General features: G+C 59.2%; 1 protein-coding gene across 1 annotated transcript; it reads right to left on the reverse strand.

Moving 5' to 3' along the window:
- Positions 1–8,353: 8,353 nt before the first annotated feature.
- Positions 8,354–12,338, reverse strand: KAZALD1 (Kazal type serine peptidase inhibitor domain 1). Its single transcript, XM_421724.8, has 5 exons — positions 12,297–12,338; positions 10,563–11,140; positions 9,697–9,857; positions 9,080–9,227; positions 8,354–8,996 (listed from the first exon to the last, which is right to left on the reverse strand). Exons 2-5 carry the CDS (start codon positions 11,056–11,058, stop codon positions 8,911–8,913), a joined length of 891 nt encoding a protein of 296 aa, XP_421724.1. The 5' UTR covers positions 11,059–11,140; positions 12,297–12,338; the 3' UTR covers positions 8,354–8,910.
- Positions 12,339–15,610: the final 3,272 nt, after the last annotated feature.

Consider the following 15,610-nt stretch of genomic DNA (forward strand, 5'->3'; position numbering starts at 1 on the left):
TTTGCCTAATTAAATGTAAATCATTGCTCGGGATTACCACGCAGCATCCCAAGCCCCATTAGCCAGCATGTATTCACCAGGGAGAAAGGGCTGCACCCTTCAGTTCACACGTGACGTGCCCAGCCTGCATAGCCACCAGTGGATCTCTCACCCGTGGGCGATGACAGACACGGGAGGGGGACTTGGGGTGACCCTGCAGAGCACTCTCTGCTTTGGCAGTGCTGGGGATCACGTCTCTCCACTTCAAGGAGTGACATCTGGTCACGGCTGCATGGGAGAGGCTCCGTGAGCATCCCAGCCATGATCAATATTTGGAGCCTGCCATGCCTGGCCACCTCCCCCCCCACCCCCCTCGGGGGGCCCAGCAGAGCATATGGGTGTTCCCAAGCCGGCAGCTCGTGTTGCAGCAGCTTTTAAGATGTCACCGACCTCCTCGTGGGTCCCTCTGCCAATCACCTATGGCAAAGCAGTGGGAGGTTTGGGGGTGCTCTGGTCCTCACTAGGGTCCCTCCACCAGCCCAGGGGCAAGGGACAGGGCTGATGTGCAGCTGAGCATCCCCAAGCAGTCCACAGAACCTGCTGCAATCCTTTCCTGGGACATCTCTGGAAGAAGATCCCACAGTCCTGTGGGATCAGTGTAGGGTGGAAGGGTTGCTGCAGCCCCCAGCAAGCCTCTAAGGGTTTCCCATCACTCTCCTCCCCTTCCTCGCCCTTCCTTAATTATTCTTAATGGGCAAGCTCATAAGAGCTTCTATTAACTTTATTACCAGATCAATTAGTGCTTGCTTTTCCCCCTCCTCCACACCCAGTGCTAATAATCCCATCAAATATGAAGACAGCATCGCACCGGTGCCCAGCAACCTGCAGAAGGTGCTCCAGTCGAGCTCCAGCTGCTCCATTGGACATCGCTGAGATCGATGGATCCTCCTCAGGATTCAGTCCAGCGAGGAGGGGAAAGAGAAGATTAATTGGAGAAGACTTTGGCACCGACCGGTTCCAATATCCACTAACATGAGCTGAGCAGGAGCAGTTGGCAGCTGGATGCGGCCCCTTGCCTGGAGCCCCGTAGCTGGAGGAGGATACAGGTGTTTGTCGATGGGAAGATGCTGCAACATCAATCAGAGGCGGGGGCAGCAGGAGGGGGATGGGTGCTGGTGCCCCCCAGCCATGGCCTTGCACTCTGAGCGGGGAGGAGAAGACCCACAGAGAGGAAGAGACCTCTAGCCGTGTGCCTGGCAATGGATGAGAGTTGGTCCCAGAGATCCTTCCCCTACATCCATCCCCTTTGGGTCCCAACCCCAAAAGCAGCTGTCTCACTCCACTTCTGTACATTCCAGGCTCAGACGGGATTGCTGGCTGCCAGCTGTAGCCGTGCCGGGTGCCCAGGCTGAGTGACAGCCCTTGAAGGGGACATTCAGGGAAACCGTGGGAGCGAAAGGATGTTGAGATGGTTGACCGGGGTCCTGGCTTGCAAAGCATCCCTCTTGCAGGGACGCCGGTTCCCACCCCAACGCGTTTCTCAGAATATCCTATGAAGTTTGGAAGGACCCACTTGAGCCTCCAGGAAAGGCCACAGTGTTCCCATCAGCCTGGACCACGTGCCATGCCTGTGTCATGCTGATGGCTCGCAGCTTTGGCACTGGGAAGGACACCAGGACCACAGGAGAACTCAGGCATTGAATCGGTCACGGGGCAGCACAGCTTGGAGCCAAAGGCCTCCACGTGGGTTTGCAGCCCTCCAGAACCTGCAGCAGAAGAGGGCTTATGGCAGAGGAGCACTCAGAGCCTGAAGGGTTTCACAAACCAAAACCTTGCACGTGGATGGGGTTGGAGCGGCCATCAGGAATAGGGCCCTGCCCTCATTCCCTCAGTCAGCCTTGAGACCAACACCGGGACCATTTCCAGGTAGTGATCCTATTGGGCACTGGGGGTCCCTCAGTCACTGCAGGGCACTCTCCAGCCCCTACCCCAAATCCTGCTCTTTGGCCATTTTCCCAAGCAGCCCATTCCCAGCCACACCCTGTCCCTATCCTTTCCCATGAATGTCCTTCTCCCCATCAGGTCAGCCTGAGGCCATTTGAACTCCGTATACCAAGCACCTAGGACCTGCCCCGTCTACCTGGCACTGAGACAGATGACACCAGAAAATGGGCCCTAAAGACTTCCAACTTCAAGGCCAAGTGCTGCCCTTTAGAGATGGCAAGGGGGAGGATGATGCTCTTCATGGATGGGGCCATTGCTGGGCTATGGGACGACAGAGCAAATCGGTGCTGCCCCCGCCTCCCCCAGCCCTTCCCAACCCAACAGGACTGGGAAATAACGCTCCATGCAAAAGGAATTAAAAGGGCTTCTGCGTGCGCGCGCGCGCGTGTGTGTGAGCCCTGCCAGGCTAATACCGCTGCCTATTTGCCTGACAGCTCCAAGATTGATTACCCGCCGCAGCGCTCTTTATAACTTGATCAGTTGAATTAATCTCTGGCTGCGGGCCCATCTGATGCCAGGCATCACAAATTTAATTTGGAGGTGTACGGGATCTCTTATCCCCGCCTCCCTCTGCCCCCCCCCCATCCCTTCCCCTTTCTTCCCCACTTGCCTGCACCGTGCTGCTGCCGTGGGGATGGCCCAGGCTGTCAGAGCTTCCTAAGGGCTGTAGGGAATAGGATCAGCAGGTAAACCCCTGCTACCCGCAGAAAAAGAGAGGAAAAATAATAATAATAAAAAAAACAACATCAGAGGCCAAAACAGACACTAAGTAAGACATATTAATGTGCTAAAGACTTAATGAAGTTTAGGGGGGGTGGCGGGGATGGAGGGGAAAGTGCTTACTTTATTAGTTTATGGCCGATTAATGGGAATGGTCATTACATTGATGGAGATGGATTGCTCCCGTCAAACACAACCACCAGCCCCGTTCGGAAGGTAGACGGGTGCTGTTGCTGAGGCATCTCTGCATGGCTGGGGCACAGCATGGGAAGGAGGGTGCTGGATGGAAGGGGGTTGGGGGGAGCCCAAGGGTGCCATGAGCTGGGGTTCGGGTGGTGGGAGTGGGATCAGTGCTTGGTGGAGGGGAAGGAGAAGTGGGAATGGGTGAGGATGGAGGCAAAGGAGACCCCAAGCCAATGGGATGATGTCAGGGCCCCAAAGTGTGTTCAGGTCCAGAGGGAGGGCACCCTGCATGCCAGCTCCCAGCCAGAGAGGCCACCGCACAGACCTATCACTGTGAGCCAGCTCCATGGTAGTGTGAGCAGTAGAACCTCCATGCAAGGTCTTTGGGACATAGAATTGTCTTCCCACCTCTCTCCTAGTCCAGCATCCCTCCACCTGGGTACGTTCCATTGTAGATCAGCTCCTGTCCCAGCCAGCTGCTGGGTGACCCTGAGGATAACTCAGCCCCAGACCCCAGCAGAACAAGCCCAGCTCACTCCTTGGTGCAACTCATGGCTGAGGGACCATCCCCATCCCTGCTGGTGGTCAGTATGGGAAGGATACTCAGCCACATGTCAGCATCGAGCGCCACCACTCCCCAGCACCCGCATAGACCCGCAGCCTTTCATCATTCCCGAGTGATGAATAACCATCCTAATGAATGGAGGGAAATTGGATTAGTGCTGAACACCCATGTGCTTAAACTGGGGCTGATTAAACCCCCATCTGTGCAGGGAGCAGTTGAGCTTCGTGCTGCTCGATGCAGGGAGCTGGCAGCTCTTGTGCATGGCCCTGCCTGCAGCCTGTTGGGTTGGTTATGGTGTTAAGGGGAATTTTCCCCTTCTGCCCCTGGCAAAGTATCCCTGCAAGGCTGAACTGGGGAGAAGAGGTTTTCTTTCCCTCAGTGCTGGACATTCCTCAGCCTGCTGACTGGCTCCCAGCAGATGCTCTTGCAGTTAGAAGAGGGAAGTGTATGAGACTTAGAGACATCAGTCCCACCCTCCATGCCTCAGTTTCCCCCATCTCCAAGCCACACAGGTGACATCTGCTTCAGTACAGGGGCTGTGTTCTGTTCTGGAGCTCGCTGGGATGCTTGCAGTTCAGGGCACTGCCCCTTGCCAGGATGCCAACCCACCTGGGCTTAGTGCCTCCCTGGCTGTGCCAAGAGCCCCTTTGGATTGGCACAACCTGGGCTTTGGCTGCAAGCACAGCTGGCACTGATTTGCTCTCACTTTACTAAGAGATGAAACTGCAACAGCTGCTGAGCGGGCATCGGTATGCGGGAAAGTGCTGCCACTGCTCTGACAGTCCCAGCAGTGCCAGGACAAGGTCCAGCTGCATGTCATGTATCACCACATCAACCTGGAGCCCCAAATCTCCCCCCAGGGGCTGTGTAGACCACCGGCCCACACCCCAGCTGAGCCATGTGCCCCGTGGATCCTCTGCCATAATAAAGCCTCAGGTGTCCCAGCCCGGCCACATCACCTCCTCCACGCGCTGCACAGCGCTGGAGCAGCAATAAAAGTGTCACGGCCATCTCCTCGTGCATCACCAGAGCGCGGCATTTCGGGAGCGGCCCGCGCAGAGGTTAATTATTGCTTCCCTCTCTTCCCCTCTCGCTCCCAGTTTAAGATGGATCTGACTGTCAGCAGGGGTGACAGATGAAGACAAAGCACAGGTACGGCTCCCATGAACTCTGCGCCCGCCTGCATCATCCCAGAGCAGCCAGGAGCGCTCAGCGGAGCTGGGGAAGGCAGAGGAGGGGGCATGGGGAGGAAGCAGTGACCTGTCATGGCGGAGCAGGGATGCCAGGCCTGGAGAAGGGAATACAGCTCTGTTCATCCTTCTTATGCCTCCAAAGAGGGGCAATTCCCCAGTCATGGAAGCAGGGAGAAGGGAATAACCTCTTCAGTTTCAGGGCAGCCCAGAGCGCTCCACCAGGAAGATGGATTTGTGCCCCTTCCCCTGCAAGTCGCCTGCAGCTTGTTGTGGTCTGGTTTAGCTCTCAGCCATGCGGAGGGGCTGCCAAAGCCCCAGGGGATGCGGGCCGGGGGATGCACCAGGATAGAGCTGCAGCTGCATCACCCTCAAAACCAGGGGTTGCCCCAGTGGGATAGGGGTAGAGAACACTGCGGTAATGGGGCTGGAAGCAGCTGGCCCCAGAGCTGCTCTGCAGAGCCCAGGGCAGGGCAGGAGCTCCATCTCCTGTCCCCATCTCGTGTCTGAACCAGCAGGGAAGGTCTGACTCCAGCCGTTCCCAAAGGACGCGCTTCCTCTCCAGGCTTTCCGGCCGCTTCAGCCTCATTTGATGCCATTTACTGCAGTCGCTGAAGGAAACATCACTTCAAATTAAACCAAAGGGGAACACTTCAGCCGGACAACTTTGAAGTAGGAGATTTTGATAAAAAGCCCACGTTTCCTCCCCCTCTTGATCTTTGTTTTCTTCTCCAAATGCTGAGCTCTAGCCTGGCCCAGCCAGGGGAAAGGCTGCAGCTCTCCCCCAGAGGCCAAACACAGCACCAAACATTCTCCCCTAGGATGAAGCCATGGGTTTGGTACCCCAGGTGCAGCTCCCAACCCCAGCAATCCTCCTGAGCTGCACAGCCTGGGGACCTGGCTGGGAGCACATCCCTCCCTGCGCGACAGCTAAACAAGCCGAGACAATTAAATGTGCTGTTTGATGGCTGCCTGGCAGAGCCTCTCTCTCTTTTAATAAAAGGCCTCTTTCCTGAAGTCGCTCAGGCTGCAGCGAGGGCTGAAGCACGGGAGCCCTTCACATTTAATTAAACAGCACATCCAAGGCTGCATCTGTGCTGCTAGGGATGCTCTGGCACAGGGCAGGCAAAATATCCCTGCCTGGATGCTGGCCCCCTGACCCAGGAACAGGGATTCCTCTTTGGGGACCCCATCCCCGCTTCCGCCAGCTCTGCTCCTCATCAGGAGGCAGAGGGAAGCGCCCTGCTTCTGCCCGCGTGGATAAGAGAGATGGATAAGGGCAGGGGCAGAGGGGAGGCTGGGCAGCTGCGGGATGTCCCGGAGAGCACTTGCTCTGCTGAGACCTTCAGCTTAACCCTTCCAGAACCGTGGGTGGGTGGCAGCGAGAGAGAGGTGGAGTTTGGGGTGACTCGAGGCCAGGAGACCCCATCCTGCTGTGCTCCAATCCATCGCTGCGCTCCCAGGACATCCCAGATCTGGGATGTGAATTTTCAGGTCGTTCACCCAGGAGCTGCAGTTTCCCTGGGGCGTGGGGCTGGGAGGCTGTGGAAGAGCACAGCCACCCCCCGGCCCGCACGGGCGCAGGGGCTGCTGCCATCACTCACACTTTGAGGCCTGCCAAGCCAAAGGCACGGTAATTGCGAGCCAGATCCCCCCTGCTTCGGAAGCAGCAGGGACCAGGCACGGAGGATCCCGTTTCCGCCTGCCTCCGGCTGTTACGGAGCAGAGAAGTGACAGAGAGCAGCCCCAGGGCCAAAAACGCCGTGAGGAGAGACAGCAACCAGCCCTGCAATAAGGCCATCCCCCCACACTGCCCAGATAACCCCCCCAGGCATCAGGCACAGCCAAACCAGTGCTCCCCAAAGCGTACCCAAACCCCAACGCCAACACCAGCCCCTCAGTCTGGGGGACGTGCCATCCCCCCCCCCCAGCCAGCACCTCGCAGTGCCAGATACGGCAACCTGCCACCGTTATTAAACTCTTTGCTTCCTGTTTTAAGCTGAATAATAAATTGCATGTCACATTACGGCGGTGTTTATTAAAACCCATTGGCGTGGGCTCTGCGCTGCGGCGGCATTCGAATTATTGAGAGCCACCCCCCGTGGAGACCCATTTGCTGCAAATGCAGGAGGATTTGTTTCCATTTTATTTATCAGACGGCGTAAGTGCTGGGCAGAGGCAGGGAAACGCTCTTCTCCAACCTGAATCGGGGCGAGGAGGGGTCATCGTGCAGAGGGTACAAGGGATGCTGCTGTCCCCGGGGTTGGGGACAGGCTGGGGACAGAGATCCTGCGCGCAGGTGGCCGCAGTGCTTGAGTCTCCATAACTCGGCTGCTCCGCGCCTCAGTTTCCCCACGGCCGAGCGAGGGAGCTGCACCGGGCGCTCAGCCCCACGTCCCGCGGTGGCTCTGCCGGGAGGTGGCACTGTTCGGCGGCGGACGGGGACAGCGCTGCGGTCCCCCGAGCCCGTGAAGGACGGCAGCAGCTGCTGGGAGGGCTGCAGCTCCCGCTCCTGGCTCCCACCCCGTGGTTCGGTGGCTGCTTTGGATGCGTGCGCCTGGGCAAGCCGCTGGCAGCACCAGGGCGCGAGGGTGGGACGAGCACCGAGGGTGTCCATTAGGGCAGCGGGACGCCCTCGTGTCATCCTTGGGCCGTCACCACCCTGATCCTGGAGCGTTTTGGACCATGATGTGCCCCTGTACCAGAGGCTGTGGAAAAACCCAGCAGCAGGGGTTGGACACACTGCAGATTTGGGCTCAAGAAACCACAGATTTGTGGCAGAAAGGAACTGATTCGGGAGCTTGAGCTGTGAGCGCACAACCAGAGCGGCCAAAACATTTGGGGTGGCCAAGCAGCACCAGCCCTGAGCGTACCCCATAGGGCTTTGGGTCTGGTGGAGGTTTAACTGCTGTTTTAGCACACATCCCCGGATGCCAGCAGGATGGGACTCTTTCCTTTGTCCCCAGCCTTGCGATAGCCTTCGGTATCATGGGGTGCCCTGGGTAGACTGGAGGTGCTGGGGCACGTGTGCCTGGTGGCCATGTTAGCGAAGCTCCCCAGATCCACCCTCCAGGTGCCCAGAGCTGAGCATTGTCCTCATGCATCCCCTCAGGGAGACACCCGTGCAGAGCTGACCAAACATTTCAGAGGCAACAAATAACCTCAATTACGCTCTGTGGCAGTGACCGATTCCAGGCGCACAGCGATATCAGCTCCTTTAATTTTTAAGTGGCACAGGGGACGCCAACTCCATCGCCTTGCAGGGAGTGGAGCCCCGGATCTGCAGCTGCTGCCCTATGGATGGGCTCCAGCCCCTCAGTCCCCACCAGCCTGGTGACGCAGTGGCACAGGCAGGGCTGGCACAGGAATATGGCTAGGGGCCAGCAAAGGGCCAGGTGGCTCTGAGCCATGGGATGCTCTCAGGTTTCCCTACTGCAGCCACAGCTCCAGCATGGCCCAGTTCCACCAAACACCCAGAGTACAGAACAGGGAGGGGATTAGCAGTGGGGAAAACAGCCCAGGCAGCAGCAGAAGCAGCACAGGAGTGGGGGCCGTCCCAGCTCCACGGGGTTCACCATCATGGAAAAAGCCCAGGAGCCACCGCAGAGGTGCAGGGACCTGGTGGGGTTGAGGAGGCAGCACTGCTGGCTGCAGCACGGGGTGGGGGCCGGCCCAGCCTCACCGGCTGAAGGAATTTTGGGCCGCTGCCAACTCCAGACAAACCCCTTTTATTTGCTCGCTCAGGTTTTGATGCCGTAATTGCATCGTCTGAGCCAGCTCTCAAGAGAAAGAGGAAGGGAAGAAAGAAAGAAGGGAAGGAGAGCAGCCAACCCGGAGGGACCCCGTGGGGTGATCCCTGTTGGTTGCTCAGAGCCCTGCGTGTACACTTGGCCCGGTGCTCACTGAGATGTCAGCGTAGAGAGCTGCTTGGGAGAAGAAGCATAAAGCTGATCCAAAAAAGCCAAAGTGTTTGTGGCCGCATGGACTTTCAGGACAACATCATCCGGGGGTGAAACCACAAATGTCAGGTTGCCTCAGAACACTACTTTTCTGGTTAAAAACAAAATGGGAAAGAAGGGCGTTTTGGCAGCAAGCTCCTGGACGTCCCTGCCTGAGGGTGACACACAAGCCGCAGTGTCATCGTGTCCCCAGCCCAAAAGAGAGGTGTTCAGAGAGGAGTTCAGGGCTGGGGGTGTTTGCTCTGGATCCATCCCTGACCCCAAAGCACAATGGGGTGAGCGCTGCCCAGTGCCAAGCTCCGCAGCTGAGCTAGTAGTACTCCTCCTCGCTGTCTCCGTAGTCCTCAGGCACGGCACGGGGTTCCAGCAGGGACAAGCCCGTCAGGTTGAGTTGGTCTGAAACAGAAGCACGGGGAGTCTGTGACGCTGCCACCCTTGAAAGCCAGTGCCCTGCCCAAAGCCCCCCTCCCGCTGCTCACCCGGAGTGAGGACGGTCAGGCTGGCCACTGCCACCACAGCCCCAACCCTGTTCCTGGCAAAGCAGCGGTACGTGCCCTCGTCCGTCACCCGCACGCCCTGGATCTGCAGCCAGCCGGTCACCTCGTACTTCTGGGGGCCACCTCTGAACTGCAAAGGGAGAGACAGCAGTGAGTCTCAGGGTGAGGGAACCCCTGTGGGATGATCCTTTGCGGTGGTGAGGAGAGGGATGCAGAGAAACTCTTTTTACCCTATTATAAGAGCTGCTCTGGGGTGGGAGCCAGCCCTAAGCTCCCTGGCGCCAACCACGTTATGTCCTGTTTGTCCCCAGCAAGAAACAGCCTCCTCCGGTCCCAGCTGTGCTGCAGCTGTGTTTGCAGGCAGCTATTTCAGTGCGGTGGCCAGGGATGGAGGATGCCTCCGTCCATGCCTCTGCCCACACCCTATAATAGCCGGGTATGGCCCAAGAGGGCTATATTTGGGGCCACAGGCAGGATGCATGCAGGGTGAGCAGGACCAAACAAGGCTGGTCCCCCTGTGCAGCCCTGTGTATGTGAGTTCAGCAATGACCAGAGATGTTTTTGCATCTCAGTCACCATCCCCTATGCCAACCGCTCACCTGGACAGAGATGTGGGGGTCATCTCCCGGCAGCAGCATCTCTGTGCCATCCTTCCTCCACTCGATGGACGCCATGGGGTAGGCAAAGACCTCGCAGCCGAAGATGACATCCTGGCCAGTGACATTCCACGCATCATAAGGAGGGGAGGTGATCTGAGGCTCTGGGAATGGAAGATGAGGAGGAGACAGGGGAGCACACTGGGCTAAAGGTATCAGGCTCTAGTAGCGATGCCAGAACCCTTCCCATTCCCTTTCCCTCACCCATACTTGCAGAAGGTCACTGTGCCAGGACTGGGGGCCCCTGAGCTCCCCAGTGTCCCACAGAGGGCTCCAACCCCTCCCAGCCTCGCTTCCCCCACCTGCACAGGGAGCTCCCCTGGGATGCAGCCTTCAGGTCTCCTGTCCTGGTCACAAACCTCTCCCCTCCCTGTGCCTCTCCCAGCTCTTATGGGCAGTCAAGAGGGAAAGAACTCAAAGATACCATGAGATACAGAAAACAAAGTCAACCCTGATCCCCTCCTTGAGCTGCAATGAATGGTGTCAGTGGGTTGTCCCAAGCCCACGGTCACACATACGACTTCAAACGGGAGATGGAAGCATTGCAGCCCCCTGACTTAGCCCAGCTTTCCATGAAAAGCCACGTTCCTGGGGCGTTCCTTGGCCCCAGCCACACTCCAGCCATGCTGCAGCCAAAAGCTCGCTAACGACGCCTGGCTCTGCCCCAGCCAGCAGCGCTCACTGCCTTCCATAAATCCCGAGCCGACTTGGCACAGCCTCTCCTTGCACCAAACCCACTGCAGAGGGGCCTCTGGGTGAAATATTTAAGCCAATCTCCCGTCCTCGTGCTCCCTCTCCCCAGGCACTACCTGCCTCGCAGGGACCTTCGTGGGCCACGGTGAGGTTGGCATCGGGGTGGGCACGGGCAGACTCGAGGAAGCGGCAGATCTGTGGGTAGGTGCGCCCGTCGGAGCCGCACAGCGCCTGGTGCGAGATGCAGGCACACTGGGGCTCGGGCACCTCGCCACGCTGCAGGTCTCCAGCCTCCAGCTGGCACTCCAGGTGCTCCCCGCATTTGCCATAGAAGTGGTTGGTGTTGTCCAGGTCGCAGATCTGTCCCTCCAGGTTGGCACATTCCCAGCAGCAGTCACAGGCGTCCCGCACCGTGCCGGCCAGGCAGCCGCGCGGCACCGGGCACTCCTCCGGCCGGCACTCGGCACAGCCCTCGCCCTCCTCCAGCAGCCGCTGCCAGCCCCGCTGCAGGTACTCGGCGCTGCTGGGGAAAGCTCGGCCCGGCTGGAGGCAAGCCCAGGGCAGGGTGAGCAGGTAAAGCAGCAGGCAGGAGGAGCTCAGCACCACAGGCATCCTCGTGGCCGTTCCCAGAGCCCAGTTCCAGCATCACTCGGATGGAGATTTGGATGGGTCAGAGCCAAGCGGCCATCGTGATCTGCGAGGAGGAGAACATGTATTAGCAGCACTGTGTGATGTGCCACATCTTAGGGCCCTCCACATCCTACCATGCTACAAAAGCAGCTCCCACCCCCAAAAGGTGATGCTGCGCAACCCCCTCAACCCACTGCCCTGACTGGATGCTGACCCATACCCACAGGCATCAATCAGCCTTTTCCCCTGGCAGGCAGAGCCCAGCCCTCTGCAATCCCACTTGAGGGGCTGCCTCATATTCTCCTGACTGCTTCGTGCTCTGCTCCTCTCGGGGAGCAGCTCTGGAGCCAGGCACCCCTCTCCTTTTCTCACCTCTCCTCAAAAGTCACAAGGATTTTTCCCTCCATCACTGCCCCGAGGAGCAGACGAAGGGCTCTTTCCATGCAGGAGGCAGCCAGCCCAGGGGAGCAGAGCCAGGAGGATGCTTCCGCTCATGCCTGGCTTTTGTCCTCCCCTCCCTGCTCTGAGCCCCACATCTCAGCCACACCAGGAAAGCTCTGCAAATCCCGCAGTTATCTCACTGGTGGCTGAGCACCAGGGAACTCAGAGCACAAGTGAGAGCAACAAGATTCCCACCCCCCAGCCTACGTTAACTCCTCTTCTGCAGCAAGCAGAGGGGCTGATCGGCCCCCAGACATCCCACCTCTGCTGGGGAGGATGTGCAGGTCCAGATGAGCTGTGCCCTTCCCCAGCCCCCATCTTTCACCTCCCGTGCTGGAGAGACAGAGTGAAGTTAGAGCCACCTGCGCCAGGACCACCCTGCAGCACCAAGTGGGGGCTGAGAGGTAAACCCCGGCATGAGGGGGTCACATCTGACCCCCTTCTGGGAGCTCCCACACCCCCCTGGCAGGGCTTAAGCCCTCTGATAGCCCCACAGGAGCCAGACTAAGGCAGCCCAAAGCAAACCTGGCAGGGATTTGTTACCCCCCGGATGATAAACGGGAGAACGGAGCTCTGCCCCATTTCCCGGAGACCCCCACGCAGCGGGGGAAAAGGGGCCGGGGGGGTCCCGCTTGCCCTCCCTCCCTGCTCCCGGGCTGCAGGGAGGAAAGCTCCAACCCCAGGAAAAGGGGCCAGGAAAGGGGCGGACGAGGCAACGCTACCCCGAATCTCTATGAGGGTTGTCCCGGGATGAGGGTCCCGCTCGCGACAGCACTTACCGGAGCGCGCTGCGGGCCCCGCCGACGGCTGCGGTGCACAATGGCTTTGGCAGCCGCGCGGCGCGGGGCTCCACTGCCACCGGCCGTGATGTCAGCGCCACGCCAGTCCCCACGCCCCCCGCGGGCCCCGGCCCAGCTCCGGACGGGCCCCGCGCTAGCGGCCACCCCTTCTCTGCCGGGTGCCGGGCCGGGTTCTTCCGTCCGTCAGCAACTCGCAGCTCCCAGAGCCCCCGTGCCTCAGTTTCCCCAGGTGGGATCTATGGGGCACCCGACGCAGTCGTAGGCTGAGCATGAACGCTGTGCTGGGGGAGCGTGCAGCCTCCCCCTCGCTCCCGGTAAGGAATTTGTGGGATTTGCTTCTGCGGCAAACCTGCAAAGCCAAAACCATCCCGGGACCCCTCGGAGGATCTGGTTTCTTTCTCCACACTGCAAAAATCTGCTTTTGCTTTCCAAAACCCCGCTGCAAATCCATTCTGGGCTCTGGAGCTTTTCGTTCAGGCACGCTGCAAATCTGGCCGGGGCTAAGGATGGAAAATGCACGAGGCTGCGTGCTGCCGAGGGGCTTCCTGCCTGCTCTGCTTCCCCTTTGGTGGCCCCCAGCCCTATGGCCGGGCTGGGAGCCGTGGGATTTGGGGCAGCTGGGGCTGGAGAAGTCCTGCTGAGGCTGCTTTGGGAGCTGGGGGCCCGAGGTACCACTTTGTGCACCTCCAGGAGCATTTTGGAGAGGCAGAGCTGGAAGGAATTGTGCCCCCCCCACCCCTTGTTGGGACACCCCTGTGCCCAGCGCTGCCCTTACCCAGCCCAGCACCTGGAAACAGCTTAGCTTAGCCCTGGGAACGAGATGGAGCTCCAGCCTGGCAGGTGATTAAACCTCCTCCTTAATGAGACTGTTGAATGTGCTAATGAATAGCAGCAGCTCTGAATTAGGGGGGGTGGGAGATTTAACCTGTGCTTAATGAGGAGCTGTGCTCTGGTTTAGTCAGTGCACCCCATTGCATAGCACACCCCTGGGCTGTGGGAGGGCTCCACCTGCTCTCATCGCTGTTACCCCCAGTGATGGTCCCCCTGAGATGATCCCTCAGCTGTGGCATCCCTCCTGGGTTCTAACATGCACCCCCATCACTGCTTCCGAGTCCATCCCATGTTGCCCCGGCCATGCCCTGGGCTGACGTCCTGGCTGATCCCAACGGGCTGAGGCTGATGAGCAAAATCCCACCCTGGAAAAGAGGCTTTGGGCCAGATGACTCAACACTGTGTCAGTTCTGGCAGGGCGGAAGGCTGTGTGACGCCCGGGGCAGAGCACGTGTCAGCAGGGCTGCTGGCCCGCCGGATGGCTCTCAGAGCATGAAGGCTGATTCTAATTGTAACTTGAATCTCCCGTGTTTCAGCTCAGTGCCTGTCTCTGCTTCCTGCCGCACTGACCCTGGCTCCACGTGGGTCTCAGTGGGGTCCTGGCTGCATCCCATGGGACCCTGTTGGGGATGAGGCCCCCCACCCCACGTGCCAAGCAGGGCCCACACCACCAGGCTCAGGTTTCCCCACAGCAAATTCCTGCCCAAAACAAACCCGTCAGCAAATTCTTGGGGAAGCGGCTGCAGCTGTGTGCAGGAGGGATGCAGGTTTCCCAAGGGGCCCCCAGCAGCACTGTCTGCGTGGTGAGGGACGCTCCGTCACTGAGCGCTCCGCAGTCCATCACCTCTGTGGGTCACTCAGCTCCTGGGGGCTGCGGGGACTGCCCTCTCTCCAGGCGTGCTGCTCAGCATCCCCCTGCCAGCTTTGACACTCTGGGGTCAGGAGCACGGTTCCCACCCCCCTGTCACATACCAGCCCCCCCCCCCCGACCCCAGGCATAGAGTAAGCAGGAGCTCAGCCAGGTTCTGCAATGGGGTGCAGCCCTATGGATTTGGGGTGAGGGGGCCATGCTCTGCAATCCCACTCCCATGCAATTAGCACTGCCCATGGCTGTTGCCTTCCCCAACCTAGTTCTGGTGGTCTCCTTGCCACCAGTGTCGTCCCCCCCCCAACGAGGTCACCTCCAGCACTTACACCAAAGGCCATTTCTGGCTGGGATCTGGGGACCTGGACTGGGAACTCTGTCCCCATTTTGCTACAGGGTGCCCCATCCCATATGAGCTGCAGTCCGGGTCGGGGGGGTGGTCCCTTGTGTTTGGTGGTCTGAACGTTTCCCCCCAGGGCCCTGGGGGCTGACGCTGCTCTTGAAGCTGTGGGGACGGGCTATGGGGTCTCTGCTGCCACCTCCAGGACGCTGCTGGCCTCGTCTGCGTCCCCTTGCCGTCGCAGCCTGACCCTGTCCCTTCAGATACACGCCCCCCCCCCCCCCTCTTCACCTCAAAGCACCCCCGCCATGCGACCACCCTGGGGACACCCCCCCAGGGTACAACGTCGTGTCCCCTCTAATAGGGGGTTGGGGACGCAGCCGGGGAAGGTGACCCCAACCCGGCACCCCCTGCCCAAGGGACGCTCTGTGGGGAGGGGGGAGCCTGCCAGCGGGCAGCCCATTTCCAGGCGTCATTAAAGAGCAATTAGCTGGAAATTAAGCTGAGAACAAGTATTGATTAGCTCATTAAGGCTGGGGGAGCGGGAGGGATTGCTGCCGCTCGCCCTCATTATGGGCAAGGTTAAAGCCTGTGGTTGGGCGGCTCATTAACAATGCCAGGGAACAATCGATGCCCCCCCCCCCCCACCCCGACACCCCCGGCACCGCGACCTCTGGGATGGGACGGTGTCCCCAGGGTGGCTGCGGTGCCACCTGCAGCGAGTCACCATCCATAGCCCCGTATCTGCTGCTCCCGGAGCGGCAGGAGCTGCTCCTGCACAGGTTGGGGGGGAGGGCGGGAGAAGTGTCATCATTATTTTTGTTTTCTTTGCTCTGCCCTGGAAATATATTGTATTCTCAGCTAATCCCGTTCAATTACACTACAATAAAACACATAATAAAAACGTAATTCATTTTTCCCGAGCGCTCCCTCTCTCCCCGCGTCTTGGCAAGCTATTAAAAATTTGTCTTCATTTTTCTGGCAAGAGCCTCGTACCTTTTCATCTTTAATTTATGAGAGCAGAACAGCAATTGACAAGCCCTTATTGCACGGCGAGGGGCTGCATTATTTATAAGCCGCCGATGGCTGGCTCGGGGGAGATATGTGCAATATGCCAGGGCTGGGGGGAGCGGGGGCTGCTCCTGCATCCCTAATGGGTGCTGCATGCTCTGTGCTGAGCATCCATCCCACAGCGTCCCCGTGGCAGCCCCAAGCCTCATTCCACAGCATGGGAAACGGTAAGCAAGGGGCTTCTCT

This window comes from Gallus gallus, chromosome 6 (assembly GCF_016699485.2).
Source record: "Gallus gallus isolate bGalGal1 chromosome 6, bGalGal1.mat.broiler.GRCg7b, whole genome shotgun sequence".
Classification (NCBI taxonomy): Eukaryota; Metazoa; Chordata; class Aves; order Galliformes; family Phasianidae; genus Gallus; species Gallus gallus.

Bases quoted from the DNA above. Each gene is read 5' to 3' on its own strand.
- KAZALD1 (XM_421724.8), bottom strand. From the start codon at position 11,058: ATGCCTGTGGTGCTGAGCTCCTCCTGCCTGCTGCTTTACCTGCTCACC. The intron at 9,858-10,562 runs GTAGTGCCTGGG...TTCCATTCCCAG, and splicing joins CGAAGGTCCCTGCGAGGCAG to AGCCTCAGATCACCTCCCCT. The intron at 8,997-9,079 runs GTGAGCAGCGGG...CTTCTGTTTCAG, and splicing joins CCTGACCGTCCTCACTCCGG to ACCAACTCAACCTGACGGGC.